At 44.4% G+C, this 16,226-nt stretch overlaps 1 protein-coding gene across 1 annotated transcript; it reads right to left on the bottom strand.

Annotated features, from left to right (window-relative positions):
* Positions 1-628: 628 nt before the first annotated feature.
* Positions 629-16,131, bottom strand: RIT1 (Ras like without CAAX 1). The gene is made up of 6 exons (XM_030542251.1): positions 15,963-16,131; positions 15,681-15,804; positions 13,618-13,674; positions 6,831-6,904; positions 6,020-6,211; positions 629-2,858 (listed from the first exon to the last, which is right to left on the bottom strand). The coding sequence occupies exons 2-6, from the start codon at positions 15,772-15,774 to the stop codon at positions 2,628-2,630; spliced, it is 648 nt and encodes a 215-aa protein (XP_030398111.1). The 5' UTR covers positions 15,775-15,804; positions 15,963-16,131; the 3' UTR covers positions 629-2,627.
* Positions 16,132-16,226: the final 95 nt, after the last annotated feature.

Genomic DNA, 16,226 nt, shown 5'->3' with positions numbered 1-16,226 from the left:
GGAGAGGGTCCAGAGAAGAGCAGCAAGAATGATTAAAGGTCTAGAGGACATGACCTATGAAGGAAGGCTGAAAGAATTGGGTTTGTTTAGTTTGGAAAAGAGAAGACAGAGAGGGAACATGATAGCAGTTTTCAGGTATCTAAAAGGGTGTCATCAGGAGGAGGGAGAAAACTTGTTCACCTTAGCCTCCAATGATAGAACAAGAAGCAATGGGCTTAAACTGCAGCAAGGGAGGTTTAGGTTGGACATTAGGAAAAAGTTCCTAATTGTCAGGGTGGTTAAAACACTGGAATAAAACTACCTAGGGAGACTGCAAAATCTCCATCTCTGGAGCTATTTAAGAGTAGGTTAGATAAATGTCTATCAGGGATGGTCTAGACAGTATTTGGTTCTGCCACGAGGGCAGGGGACTGGACTCTATGACCTCTCGAAGTCCCTTCCAGCCCAACAATCTATGAAAATCTGTAACTATGGTAAAGGTATGCAGTATTGCTCATGAAGTTAATTTTAACAAAATAATTTCATCTTACACTGCAACAAACAACTAAAATACATTCTAAATGTTCTAGATTATTTTGAGCTACTTTTTCCATGTAATGGATTGTGGCACAGCACAGCATAACACAGGTGGATTTGCAATGGAACTTTATAAGAACGAACCCAGAAACTGATTTATACAACTTTGTAGTCCAGGTGCACAGTTTTAAAAAAGTAAAAAAAATCAAAACAACAGAAACGCAGAAAATTCTGTATCAGTTTCTCTGATTTCCTACACAGAAAATCAAACTTAAAAAGCTTACATTTCCTATGAAGCTGTTCGCAAAAGAACAGGAAAAGCTAAGCAGTTTAGTGAAGGAAATCATGAGGGCTCACCCATTTGCCCTATTTGTTGCTTTCATCGAATCCTTTATACACAAATCTTAACATCTCTGCATTCCAACTCTGAATGTACAATGATCATGTCTGTCAAACTAAGGGTGAAAATACAGATCTGACACCAACCCAGTATGGTTAATGTAATTATTGACAAAACCAATCATAGAATACAGTCGTGATACTATACTTGTGGGCAAGGAAGCACTTTCATTTTAAATTACAGTTTTTAATGTTTGATTTTCTGAGAAATTATGTTTAGCCTAAATTTTCTCTTGCCACTTCTGAGTTACCTATGTGAATGTTACTTAAAAATAAAAAAAATCCATCTTTCATGCTATTTTTATACTCGAATAAACTCTGGATTAAAAATCTTCAGAACTGACATATATATAGTCCTCCATGAGGAACGTTTAATTTGCAGCATTTGAAAAATGTGCTGCTTCACAAAACACGAGCTTCCTAATTAGCCTAAGTGATCACTGGGCACAAATATCTACATATACCCACTTGAGTGTGTGTATATGTAGGGATATCCATGTATATATAAATTCTCAGGACTGACATTAAGCCCAGGTAATCATCACTGTCCCCTCACCTCCCCACCTACCTGCAATGGATGAGCGTCACCAGGTTTGGAGTTATTCCTGCTAGGTCCTATTGCCAGCAATCTCTAATTTTACACTCTCCCTCTACAACACAGTGCAGTGTGGGTACAGAGCCTCAAAGCATAAAAAAATATCTGTAATGAATTTGTGTTTGAGACTTCAATCTAACAATATTGGCTTCTTTAAGAAAAGAATGTGAAATTTAACGCAAATACATAAGCCAATGCAACATTACAGATAAGATTTTAAGCATGCAAGTCAGGAAAGTCAAAGCTCTAGTTTCCAAGAGCCCCTGCAACTCTATCACATTGCACATACTATACTATGGCAGTATAAGAACACTATACACATTAAGAAAATGCTACATATTCATGCAATGTTCTCAAGTTATGGCTGCCATGGAAATCATAATTTTAATTTTCCTGACTTGTTTAAAATCTAAACTATACTGTTGCATTACACTTGTTTCCTTTAATTATTTGTATACAAACATGCACATGGAGTCCATCATTACTCATTTGTTGGAAAAATGCACAATCAGAACATAAAGCAATTTCAGCATGAGTTCTTCTCAACTGACATGTGCACACAGTTTGTTCCACTAGTCTGCTATATGTGCTTCACTAACATTACTTTTAACACTGATCTTGACAAGCCTTCTCAAACTGTGAATTACTTTTCCAGAAAGCAGCAAACTTTGTTGTGCAATCCTCCAGGAAAGAGGAAAAACAAAAACAAAAACCACAACAACTAAGTTAGGCTCTAAGTAAAAGTTCAAAGACATTCTACATAGTTCGGTTTTCATTATGCTGAGATCCCTTAAGACAAACATTTAAAAGTGCAGGAACATATGTAACAGCATTTGCAACCAACTACATCAGTGACATTTGCTGGATCCAAGTCAGAAACTGACAGTAAACAAAAGTAAAACCCACGGCTATGTCATAGACCAAACATTCTGAAACTGGGGGGGAAGATTACTTTAAACAACGTAAATCGCAGCCCCCCACAAAACTCCTAATAGTTAGATTTCCTTTTAAAATAGTCAAAAAATAGAGAGGAAAGCATAATGCTCAAAAATGTAGGTCACTGAACTGCTTTGATTATATATTCCAGTTCACAGTTTGACAGATACATCCCTCCCCTTCAGGTCACTGAATCTTTCTTTTTTCGGAATGGTGACTTCAGTCTTTTCCATACGCTGCTTTTGGGTTTGGATTTTTTTTCCATGGCCATTATTGCTTCCTTCTCTTTCCTACGGATTTCTCGCACAAGAGCATGAAATACATCATCGATATAATAGCGGAATGCGGCTGAAGTTTCAAAAAAAGGGCAGCTGAATTCTCGTGCTAAAGCTGAGCCTTCTTCTTTGGAAACCTTCAACAAAGTACATATTTGTCAATAAAGCAAAAAGTGTTCATTCCTTCCCCCTTTCTGCTCCCTTTGCCTGTTCCTCTCACTCTTAACCATGTGAATTCTTTCACATTACCTGCTCCTTTTGGAACATCCTCTTTCCATGCATCTCTCTGAAATCTCTCCCTGAAATCTAAACTTTTGTTTATTCCTACTCAGTCACCTGATCTTTTAAATATTTGTACTGCATCCTATATCCATAAGACATCCAGCTCCTTGAAGTAGGGACTGGATCATAATCTGCATTTGTAAATAATGCGTACACCTTTGGCACTATACAAGTAATAAATAGAAAAGGGTTTTAATAGCACACAAATTATTAATCTTTCAAGACCTGAAAAATTAACAGATGAGAATGATTGTTAAGGTGGAATGACAAGACACGTATTTGGTCACAATTAATCTATTTCCCTGACAGTGTAGGAGTGTTCTCTACGGAAGGTTCTCTAGCCTTTTATCCAAAATTATGGCACTTCAGCCACATTCCTGTGGAGACTATTCCACTGACTAAAACATTTTAGTCAGGATGATTTTACAGATATTGAGACTAATTTTTTTCCCCATTCATAATTTTCATATTTAAGCACCCTTTTATCAAATAATTAAATCTCCCTTGTTGGTGTTAAACCTGCAACTATCTGAAGGGCAAAATGCAATTTCCACAAGTTGTCAATAGGAAAGTTATATTTCTTCACATCAGTCACCACCGGTGATTGTCTCTGAATGCCATTCAATCTGTCCATCTTTTCTCCCAGAACTGAACACACTTCAGAATATGGGTACACTGGAGCCATATGAAGGGACTCTTGATTCCCTGTCCTGTGATATGACTCCTCAGCATATATATCCAACAATGTCCATGGCATTTTGCTCTCGTATCACACTGGAAACTCAATTTCCTGTGCAACCACTATCTGTGGTCTATTTCAGGGTTACTATTTGCCAGATTTTTTTCCCCTCACAGTGAATCTGTATTTTGGATTATTCTTCCCCGAATGTTCTAGCTAACATCTTATTTTATTTTCTGCCCTTTCTAAGCCCCCTTTTATTATTTCTCTATTCTCAATGTACTCGCAATTCTTCCTAATATATTATTATTTGCAAAGTTTGTTCAAGTGCCGTTTAATTCCCTGTGCAGATGCACTCTCCTTTCAGGATAAGAGAAATTGAAAACATAACAGGAGTTGAAGGTAAGAAATTATAGTGGCAAACACCCAGGTTTTCAAAGTGGAAAACTAATGAGTCTGAGATTATGTCATGTCTATTAACATTAGTATTCCATAATAAAACGACCTGTATTTTAGAGATCCTGCATTCTGCACTTACCACCATTGCATCACATCCCTTTTTCAACATTACTAATACAAATATTACATTTATTTTAAACATCAAGAGCAAAAATGTAATTCAAGGAAAAGGAATAAGCAAATACACTTAGGATAAACCACAGCAATATGTTTTAAGTAGGGCTGTAGATTAATCACAGTTAACTCATGCGATTAGCTAAAAAAAATTAATCGCAGTTTTAATTGCAGTGTTAAACAATACCAATTGAAATTCATCAAATATTTTGGATGTTTTGCTACATTTTCATATATATTGTATTCTGTGTTTTAAATTTAAATTAGAAGTGTTTATTATGTTTTATTACATATATTTGCACTGTAAAAATGATAAAAAGGAATAGTATTTTTCAATTCACCTCATACAAGTACTGTAGTACAATCTCTTTATTGTGAAAATGCAACTTACAAATGTAGATTTTTTTTTTGTTACATAACTGCACTCAAAAACAAAACAATGTAAAACTTCAGAGTCTACAAGTCCACTCAGTCCTACTTCTTGTGCAGCCAATTGCTAAGACAAACACATTTGTTTACACTTACCGGAGTAAATGCTGCTCTCTTCTTACCTACAGTGTCACCAGAAAGTGAGAACACAAATTAGTGTGGCATTTTTGTAGCCGGCACTGCGAGGTATTTACGTGTCAGATATGCTAAATTTTCGTATGCCAATTCATGCTTTGGCCACCATTCCAGAGGACATGCTTCCACGCTGATGACACTCGTTAAAAAAAGTGTGTTAATTAAATTTGTGACTGAACTCGTTGGGGGAGAATTGTAGGTCCCTGGCTGTTTTACTTGCATTCTGCCATATATTTCATGTTATAGCAGTCTCAGATGATGACCCAGCACGTTGTTCGTTTTAAGAACACTTTCACCGCAGCTCTGACAAAACGCAAAGAAGGTACCAATGGGAGATTTTTTAAAATAGCTATAGCATTTGACCCAAGGTTTAAGTATCTGAAGTGCCTTCCAAAATCTGAGAGGGATGAGATGTGGAGCATGCTTTCAGAAGACTTAAAAGAGCAACACTCCGAAGTGGAAACTACAGAACCTGAACCACCAAAACAGAAAATCAACCTTCTGCTGCTGGCATATGATTCAGATAACGAAAATAAACATGCATCAGTCCGCACTGCTTTAGACTGTTATCAAGCAGAACCCATCATCAGCATGGATGCAGGTCCCTTAGAATAGCGGTTGAATGCATGAAGGGATATATGAATCTTTAGCACATCTGGCACGTAAATATCTTGCGAGGCCAGCTACAACACTGCCATGCGAACGCCTGTTCTCACTTTTGGTGACACTGTAAACAAGAAGCAGGCAGCATTATCTCCTGCAAATATAAACAAACTTGATTGTCTAAGCAATTGGCTGAACAAGAAGTAGGACTGAGTGGACTTGCAGGATCTAAAATTGTACATTGTTTTATTTTTTAATGCAGTGTTTTTGTACGTAATTCTACATTTGTAAGTTCAACTTGTACGATAAAGAGATTGCACAATACTTATACTAAGTGAATTGAAAAATATAATTTCCTTTGTTTTTTCACAGTACAAATACTTGCAATAAAAAATATGAAGTAAGCACTGTGCACTTCGTATTCTGTGTTGTAACTGAAATCAATATATTTGAAAATGTAGAAAACATCAAAAAATATTAAAATAAATGGTATTATAGTATTAACAGCATGATTAATCGCAATTAATATTTTTAATCGCTTGACAGACAGCCCTAGTTTTAAGATATACACCTCCTGAACTCCTTTGGGTAGTTTACCTGTCGGAGCAGTGTCAAATCAGATTTGTTCCCCACAAGAACCACAGGAGTGTCATCCGTGCGCCGAACACGGTAGATGAGCTGTTTGAACTCACGCACTTCATGAAAACTGCGTCGGTCCGTGATTGAATAACAGATGATAAATCCCTCACCTGCCCTCATGTACTGATCCCGCATAGCTGTAAACTCTGCCTAGAAAGAATGTTATATTTCAAATCTCGTACAAGCTCAGCAGCTATTGATCATCTCATCACTGTCAGCTCTCTATCCAGTCTAAGAACAGCTATATGCCACGCAACATACTGGTTTGCTTATGCCACACGTTCACTGGAAAAAACTGGAGATTTTATCGATTCTCCCTATTTGAAATATTACTTAAACACATGAAATACATAACTAAAAGTGCAACATGTAGCAGTCAGAGAGTTAAAAGAATGTTATGACCATTTGTTTCCTTTCTGTCCTTTAACACATCAAACAAAATATTGTGAAAATTTAGGACCAATATAGGAAGCAAATGGAAGGCATGAGTTTCTGTTGTTTCAGGGAATCGGTAAGAATGTTGGCACCTCTGCGTTTGTATATATCATGTATAAAAGAAGGACAATGGAAAAACGGGGAAACAAAGCAAGGTTCAAAGTAAATGCACATTCTGTGGCTACCAACAAATACAATATGTTGGGGAAATGGGATAATTCAGAAGACAGAACTAGAACAAAAAAGATAGAGACAAGCAATACATTTTTAGAAGATTATGTGAATATGCCTGTCCATTAGTTCCATCCTATTCATATTTTTATTGCTCACATACCTGTCCTGCTGTGTCCAAAATGTCCAAATTTGCAGGTTCATCATCAATCCGTATTCGTATTTTATAAGCATCCTCTGTGGATATAGAAGAAGAAGGGTGGGGGGGGGTAACAGAAGTTCAGTAAAACTGCAGTACTGATCTCATGCAAACAACAATATACTACTACTGAGCATTTGCTATAAAGCAATGGAAAATAAATTATTACAATTGATTTTATAAAGTAAGAATTCAGTTTTGAACACCTTAACAAATAATACTCTCTCTCAGACTAATGGGCCTTTCCCAGCTGAGGTGAACAGGCAGACAAATAAAATAAAATAATCCACCAACAGCACTGCCAATTTCCTAAAACAAGATAAATTACTAAGTATATGTCTATATAACAACAGCACAACTATGCCACTGTACTGTAGACACTGACTACAGCAATGGAACGAGTATTTCCACCTCCTTGTGAGGCAGTAGCTAAGCAGATGAAAAAATTCTTCCATCAACCTAGCTTCATCTACAATGGAGGTTGTCATCCTAAATATGTTGCATAGGGCATGAAATTTCACAGTCCTGAAATTTCACAGTCCTGTGAGATGTAGCTAAGATGACCTGAGTTTCAGGTGTAGACCAGGCCTTAGAAAGATAAACAGATCCTTCCCTCCAAATTAAACTAACCCAATTTAAAAAGATAGTTAAGACCCAGGCAGACTGCGAAGAGCTACAAAAGGATATCTCAAAATTGGGTGACCGGACAACAAAATGGTGGATGAAATTTTACGTTGATAAATGCAAAGTGTTGCACATTGGAAAGCATAATCTCCACTATACATACAAAATAATGGGGTCTAAATTAGCGATTACCACTCAAGAAAGATCTTGGGAGTTATTGTGGATAGTTCTCTGAAAACACCCACCCAATGTAGCAGCAGTCAAAAAAGCAAACAGAATGCTAATTAAGAAAGGGATAGATAATAGGACAGAAAATATGTTGCCTCTATAAATCCATGGTATGCCTACATCTTGAATACCATGTGCAGATATGGTAGCCCCCTCTCAAAATAAGATATAGTGGAATTGGAAAAGTTTCAGAAAAGGGCAACGAAAATGATGAACGGTACGGAACGGCTTCCGTATGAGGAGAGATTAATAAGACTGGGATTTTTCAGCTTGGAAAAGAGAAGGCTAAGGGGAGATATGACAGATCTATAAAATCATCAGTGGTGTACAGAAAGTAGATAAGGAAGTGTTGTTTATTACTTCTCATAACACAAGAACTAGGGGTCACCAAATGAAATTAATAGGCAGAAGGTTTAAAAAAAAAAAAGGGAAATATTTCTTCACACAGCGCACAGTCAACCTGTAGAACTCCTTACCGGAGAATGTTGTGAAGGCCAAGACCATAACAGGATTCAAAAAAGAACTAGATAAATTCACAGAGGATAGGTCCATCAATGGCTATTAAGCCAGGATGGGCAGGAATGGAGTCCCTAGCCTCTGTTTGCCAGAAGCTGGGAATGAGCAACACAGGATGGATCACTTGATGATTACCTGTTCTGTTCATTCCCTCTGGGTCACCTGGCACTGGCCACTGTTGGAAGACAGGATACTAGGCTAGACCGACCTTTGGTATGACCCAGTAGGGCCATTCTTATGTTAAAAAAATGTCACCAAAAGGTGCTCAGATGTTACCATCATGGGCACACTACAAGAATCTGACTAGAAATGCAAGTTCTCCTTTCCGTTTGATCAGATTCTCCTAGCAACACTAATGGGCTGAGTGACAACTTCAAAAGAGGAAGACTGAATAAAACAGACGGCTAGTGTCAGAGGATCTCAAAGCTGGAGTTAGTAACACTACTTTATTTGGAGACAAAGATTGCAGAAGGCCTGATCCATGGCTAAAGCTCCTACGTGCCACGGTAATACAAATAAACAACAGTAATATCCTATAGGATTTTGAAAAATCATGGTGTCATGGCCGGCAAGTACCGAAGGCGGAGGGAGGTTGTGCCTCCCGAAACAGCCTTGCGTGATCCCGCTGACGCTTGATCCCCAGACCCCTTCCTGCTTCCTGTTCCAGGGCTGTGTGCTGCGGGGGGGGGGGTGTGCTCTCCCTCTCCCCCCCCCCCCCCGGAAGCCAGGGCCACGAGCTGGGGCTAAGGGGCTGATGGGGGCCAGCCTGCACTCCAGAGCTGGGCGAGGGAGGCTGCGCTGCCTCTCAGCGGGCTGAGGCCCGTGCTGCCTGCTCACCTGCCTGGCACTTGGGTGGGGGAGACAACACTATCCAACCTCCCAGCGCTCCAGGGCTGGGCCATGCTGCCGCCAGGCTTTTCGGGCCTGGTAGTGCTCGGGCAGTCTTGGGCGGGGGGAGAGAGGGGAGATAACTGCCGCGCCAGGAGTGGGGATGGGACTCTGGGCTCCAGTGGGAGGGGCAGAGGACTCCGAGCGCTGCCTTCATCTACAGAAACCACCCCCCATGGCTCCCACAGCCAGGAACAGAGACCAATGGAAGCTTTGGGGGAGGTATCTGCAGGCAAGAGAAGCAGCAGAGCCCTCTGCCCATCCCCACCCCAGGGACATGGTGCCGGCCGCTTCCGGGAGCGGAACGGGCCAGAGCGAGCAGGCAGGCAGGGAGCCCGCCCTGGTGCGCATCGCTGTCACCCCGGAGTCGCTCCAGATAAGTGGTGCCAGGCCGGATCCCGCCCCCCAAACACCTCCTGCACCCTGCATCCCAACCCCCTGCTGCACCTCACGCCGGTCCTGCACACCAACCCCCTGCCCTGAGCCCCATCCTGCACCCCAACCCCTTGTCCTGAGATCCCTGCCGTACCCCACCCCTCTCCTGCACCCCAACCCTTGCCGAGCCCCTTCCTGTACAGTGCACCCCCTCCAACACCCCACACTCCCCTCCCACACCCCAGCCCCCTGCCCAAGCCCTACATTCATGGTCCTGCATGCAATTTCTCCATGCAGATGTGGCCCTCGGGCCAAAAAGTTTGCCCACCCCTGCTCTAGAGTCATCTGCTAAAGAAAAGTTAAGGTTGCTGGCTCTGCTAATTCTCCTGGTCTGTATGTAGAAGAGTAAATCTGTTGACTCATAATTTCGACAAACGACGTGGAAAAATCAAATGGAACACACAAGAGACAATTTAGCTGAACACAAGCATTTTGGGCAGTTACTGTCCACCTCCTTTTAATCTGCCGCACATTTATAAAAAGTAGCAATAACAAAAGGAAACAAAGGCAGTTATGTACGACAAACTATCACACTGCAAAGCAAAAGTAGCATGGCAGAAGAGATGATGGTCATCAAGAGGTCTCATTTTTGTTATTAGTCTGTTAATTGTGACTGGCAGTTAACTTATTTTAGTCTTTTAACTTTTTCTGTAAGTATTTAATAATACCTAGCTCCTATATAGTACTTTTCACCAGTAGATCTCAAAACACTTAAAGGGAGATAAAGTATCATCATCTCAATTTTACAGACGGAGAAACTGATTCATAGATTCCAAAGCCAGAAGGGAGCATTGTGATCATCTTCCTGGTCTGACCTCCTGAACAACATAGGCCATAGAAATTCCACAAAATAATTCTTAGAGTACATCTTTTAAAATCAAGCTTCCAATCTTGATTTAAAAATGGTCAGTGATGGACAATGCACCATGACCCTTACAAATTGCTCCAATCGTTAATTATTCTCACTGTTAAAAAATGTACACCTCATTTTAAGTAGGAATTTGTCTAGCTCAGGGGTCGGCAACCTTTCAGAAATGGTGTGCCGAGTCTTCATTTATTCACTCTGATTTAAGGTTTCCTGTGCCGGTAATACATTTTAATGTTTTTTAGAAGGTCTCTCTCTACAAGTCTATATATTATATAACTAAACTAGTGTTGTATTGTAAAATAAACAAGGTTTTCAAAATGTTTCACCTAGGCCGGCAGTGGGCTGAGTGGGGCCTGCTGCCAGGACCCCAGCTGGGAAGGGTCTGGCAGCCAGAACCCCAGACTGGCTGCGGGCTGTGCGGGGCCAGCAGCTGGGATCCTGGCTGCCGCACCCACACAGCTCACTGCCGGTCTGGGGTCCCGGCCCTGCCCACATACAGTGGGTATGTACCTTCTCCCTGGTTCTGGCTCATTCTCTTCCTCTCTCTGCACTGAGCTGAGGGTGGGAGTGGACTGAACACAGGGCTGGGGGTGAAGGGTCTGGCCAGGAGCTAGAATGAGGGAAGGGGCTCAGGGCTGGGGCAGGTGGTTTGGGTGTGAGGGCACTTACCTGGGCAGCTCCCATTTGGTGTGAGGGGTGCAGGTGAGAATGTGAGTGGGGATGCAGGAGCTCCCGTTTGGTGCTCAGAGTAGGGGTGGGGATGTGCAGGGTGCATGGGATGTGGGGGGTGCAAGAGTCAGGGAAGAGGGCTGGGGGCACGTGAGGGGGGTGCAGGTGTCAGGGTAGGGGGGCTGGGTATGTGTGGGGGTGCCAGAGTCAGGGCTGGGGTCATGGGGGGGTGAAGGAGTCAGAGGGCTGGGTGGTACAGGGCTCTGGGCAAAGGGCTGGGTGTGTGTGTGGGGGGGTCAGGACTCAGGGCAGAGGGCTGGGTGACTGCCCCTCCCAGAACCCCCAATCCCCCCCCCGTATCCTTGTCCCGACTACACCCTCCTGGGCCTCCACCCCCTATATAAGCCTCCCTGCCCCTTGTCCCCTGACTGCCCCCCTAGAACCCTACTCCCTATCTGTCCCCGACCGCTCCAACCCTTATCTGCACCCCAGTACCCAGACAAAGCCCCCTGGACTCCCGTGCCTATCTAACTGCTCCCCACCCCGACAGGACCCCCAGAACTCTGGACCCATACAACACCCCCCTGCTCCCTGCCTGTCCCAACCCCTCTCCACACCCCTACCTCCTGACAGCCTCCCCCAAACTCCAGACTCATCCAACTCCCTAGCTCCTTGTCTCCTGACCAACCCCTCCAGAGACCCTCCCCACCCTAACTGCGCCCCCCCCGGACCCTCCTTGCTCCTGTCCCCTATCCACCTCCCACCCCCTAACAGATCCCAGGACTCCCATGCCCCATCCAACCCCCTCTGCTCCCTGACTGCCCCCTCCAGAGACCCCCGCCCCTAACCACCCCCGGTGGGATCCCACCCCCCATTCCCTGTCCCTTGACTGCCCCCATCCCCCTTACCCAACACCCCCACCTCCCCGGCCTGCTTACCATGAGGCTCCCTGCTCATCTGGAGCTCTGCTGCTGCCACCGCGCATGCGCAGCCCCTCCACACCCCTCAGAGTGCTGCGTGCGAGGCAGCAGGGGGGTCTGGATGAGCGGGGAGCGTCTTTTCCTCCCCACGGAGACAAACGCTGCCCCGCGGGAGCGTGCAGCCCCAGCCCCCAGAGCACTGCATGCACAGTGGCAGGGCTCCAGGGGAAGGGAGGGGGAAGGCGGAGGAGGGGCCAGCAGCTTGCTGTGCTCAGCTGGACGCTCCAGCCCGGGAGCATGGATCCTGCGGCTTGCCGTGTCGGCAGGATTTTTAATGGCAGGCGGAGTCCCAGCACGCAGCCGTGTGCCATTAAAAAATGGCTCGCATGCCATAGGTTGCTGACCCCTGGTCTAGCTTCACCTTCCAACCAATGGCACTGGTCCCTGGCACATTGGAAAAAAAAATTGCCGGTCCCCCACATCGGATAGCTTGAGAAGCACTGACCTATATACATTTAGCCGTATTATAACACATAGTATACTCAATTTACAAAGTGATCCAGATCACTCTGTAAGAGATGACCTGTCCTCTTCATTGTTTACCACTCATCCAAATTGTATCATGAGCCAATTTGATCAGTGATTATTTTGTTTTCTTCCAGGTCACTGCTAAAAATGTTAAATAGCACAGGGCCAACAACAGATCCCTGTGGAAGCCTACTAGAACACATGCTCAATGAGGATTCCACATTTACAATTACATTTTCAGACCTATTGGTTTGCCAGCTTTTAATCTATTCAATGTGTGCTATGTTAACTTTATACTGCTCTATTTTTTTTAATCAAAATGTTGAGATGAGCTCGAATGCCTTACAGAAGTGTGAGTATATTACATCAATACTATTACCTTTATCAACTAATCTTGTAATCTCATCAAAAAAGATACCAAGTTAGTTTGATAGGATCTGTTTTCCATAAGTTCATGTAGACTGGCATTCATTATAGCCTATGTTAATTCTTTATTAATCCACTCCCATATCATCCATTCCATTACCTTGCCCAGGATTGATGTCAGATTGACCAGCCTATAATTACCCAGGTCATCCAGTTTAAATACTGGCACAATATTAGCTTTCTTGCAGACTTCTGGAACTTCCCTACTGTTATACAACTTAAGTAAAATCAACATGAACGGTCCAGCGAGCTCCTCAGAGAACTCTTTTAAAATTCCTGGATGAAAGTTATCTGTACATGCTGATTTTAAAGTGTCTAACTTCAGCATCTGCTGTTTACTCCTGGGGGAATTCTGTGCCACTGTACAATGCAGAATTTGTGCAGAAATTATTGTTGTGTGCACAGAATTTTCTGTAAATATCTTTTAAGACCTGGCCATTAGTCCTGTTCCTAGCACAGCTCATAATCCTCTTCGCAGACTTTGGACTCTTAACAATTTGTCTAACTATTACTGACATGATTATGAATGCTTTTTTTGCAGACGAGTTTCTGGTTTTCTGTAGCATATAAGGTTCATGGTAAATAATTCCACAAAAACAACTTTTTAACTTGCAAAAGAAGAGACAGATGTTGGAGAGGTTTTTCTTACCAATAGTAGGATCATGGTCCTCTGGGAACCGGTGGCTGATGAACTGCATGGTCATAGCTGAAAATTAACATTGGATAACTACAATTACACAGGTAATTTCCAGTCCTCCTGATTAAGCTCACAGGCGTAGGCGGGGACATAACAGACAGAGAATATTTAGAATTACTGATTACACAGATTTCAGAATAGCAGCCGTGTTAGTCTGTATCCGCAAAAAGAACAGGAGTACTTGTGGCACCTTACAGATTAAAATTTATTTGAGCATAAGCTTTCGTGGGCTATCGCCCACTTCATTAGATGCATAGAATGGAACATATAGTAAGAAATATCTATACATACAGGGAACATGAAAAGGTGAAAGTAGCCATACCAACTGTAAGAGGCTAATTAATTAAGATGAGGTATTATCAGCAGGAGAAAAAAAACTTTTGTAGTGACAATCAAGATGGCCCATTTTAGATAGCTGACAAGGTGTAAAACATTTAAATGATACAACTGGCATACTATTTTGGCATTCGCTAAAAATTGGAGCACTTCATAGGGAAAATGCACATTTTGTTCACCCTAAATCTCAAAGGCGATATGGTAAAATGTATTTATCAGTAAAGCTACATTTTAGTCACAGGTATTTTTAGAAAAGGTCATGGACAGATCACGGGCAGTAAACAAAAATTCATGGCCCGTGACCTGCCATGACTTGTACTATACACCCCTTACAAAATCTTGGGTGCTCAGGGTGGGGGTGTCGCTCAGGGACACTGTGCTTGCTCAAGGGATGGGAGGGGGAGAGGCTGGGTGTGCTGTGGGTGCTCAGAGGGAGAGGGGGGAACGGCACCCCCGCTGGTGCTGTGGGGGTAGGGCAGGCAAGGTTGGCAGGCTCCCTATCTGGCTCTGCGCAGCTCTCCAGAAGCGTCAACATGTCCCTTGGCTCCTGGGCACAACTGTGGCCGAGGGCTCCGGGTGCTGCCTCCACCCCAAGTGCCAGCTCCGCAGCTCTCTCTGGCTGGGAACCATGACCAACGTGAGCTGCAGGGGCAGTGCATACGGGCAGAGGCAGTGCACAGAGCCACTTGGCCACGTCGGAAGGGTGGGAGGGACATGTCATTGCTTCCAGGGTGCTCCGAGGTAAACGCCTCCTGGATCCCACATCGCCTCCCATGACCCAACCACCTGCCCCAGCCCTGAGCCCCCTTCCACACCCAAACTGCTGCGGGGGGGGGGGGGGGGAGGAGGAAGAGAGAGGAAGGGAAGGAGAGAGAGTGGTGGCCCCAGGAGTGGCCAATACAGCTGGCCCAGAGGCTGCCTGAGCTGCTCAGGTGGCCCCTGGGCCAGCTGCATCAGCCACTGCAGAAGTCACAAAGGTGCCAGAAAGTCTCAGACTCTGTGACAGACTCGCAGCCTTACTTATCAGTATGAAATTGTGAACTATATTCTCAAAACCTATTGCCTATTATTTTCAACTGTGGGACTAACAGCTTTAAATGGTTTAATAAATTCAACAATGTCTTACAGATATAAGACATTACAACCCTTCAGTGTTTATGATCCTTACACCTCAACTATTAACTCTAAAGTTTAACAGAGACTGCTGTATTACAGTTTAATCAACCCTAATCAAGGATTTTCACACAAATACCTTCAATTATTGAAAATACCAAGGTAGGAGCTGGGGAAAGATATTTTTTAAAAATCTCCAACCCACCCTTATGTCGGTGACCTCCTACAGTGAAGCAAAGCACAGACTGTCCCCCTGAAGAAGAGCTCTGTCTCACTCAAAAGCTTGTCTCTCTCACCAACAGAAGTTGGTCCAATGAAAGATATTACCTCACCCACCTTGTCCCCCTCACAGCGGGTACCTCCACACTACAGCAGCGGGCAAACCCATTCGTCACCTACGGGGGCCGCCGCTCTCAACAGAGAGCGATTAAACCCTAACGCCCTGCTCCATGACAGCTGCTCGGGGACCTGGACCGGCCCTGCGGGTTCGCAGACGTCCCGAGGGACAGCCTCTCCCAACTCCTAAACCAAAGGGCGCCACACCCCGGCAGGCCCGAGACACCCACCGCTCTTGCCCACGCCGCCAGCTCCCAGCATCACCAGTTTATACTCGCGGGATTGTCCTAAGGCGCCACCGCCCTGGCGGGCTCCAGAGTCCATCTCCCCCGGCGCCCGGGAAAACGCCGCCGCCTGCAAGGAGAAAAGTGTGTCAGGAACCGGCCGGGAAGGGGTGGAGCGGGCTGGAGCCACGGGGTCTTCACAGGCTCTCTCCGCCCCGGTCCCGCCCCAATCCGAGACCGGCTGCATCTCCCCCACCCAAACCCCGCAATCGCTCCCCCCCAACTCACCGTGTCAGGGACTCCGGACTTCTCCGCGTCACATCCTCCCGTCCGCACTGACAGGGCCCGTGGAGAGCAGGACCCCACCAGCCCACCACCCTTTCAGCCCCTTCCCAGAGCAAACCAAAATGGCTGCCGCTGCGGCCTTAGGCCGAGCGAGCGCTTCAGGACCCGCCCGCGCATGGGCCCGCCCCTTCCGTGTAGAGGATGCATCAGGAGCAAGGGCAGCGCTGCACTCAAGGTGGAAAACGGAGTGTCTCCAAGTCCCTCGCT

Source organism: Gopherus evgoodei, chromosome 24 (assembly GCF_007399415.2).
Source record: "Gopherus evgoodei ecotype Sinaloan lineage chromosome 24, rGopEvg1_v1.p, whole genome shotgun sequence".
In the NCBI taxonomy this organism is placed as follows: domain Eukaryota; kingdom Metazoa; phylum Chordata; order Testudines; family Testudinidae; genus Gopherus; species Gopherus evgoodei.
This window is presented reverse-complemented; position numbering and strand designations above follow the sequence as displayed.

Excerpts from the sequence above, each read along its gene's own strand:
- RIT1 (XM_030542251.1), bottom strand. The coding sequence starts at position 15,774 with ATGGACTCTGGAGCCCGCCAGGGCGGTGGCGCCTTAGGACAATCCCGC. Across the intron at positions 13,675-15,680 it reads TGGCGGCGTGGGCAAGAGCG|CTATGACCATGCAGTTCATC; the intron begins GTGGGTGTCTCG and ends GTTAATTTTCAG. Across the intron at positions 6,905-13,617 it reads GGACCATGATCCTACTATTG|AGGATGCTTATAAAATACGA; the intron begins GTAAGAAAAACC and ends CTATATCCACAG.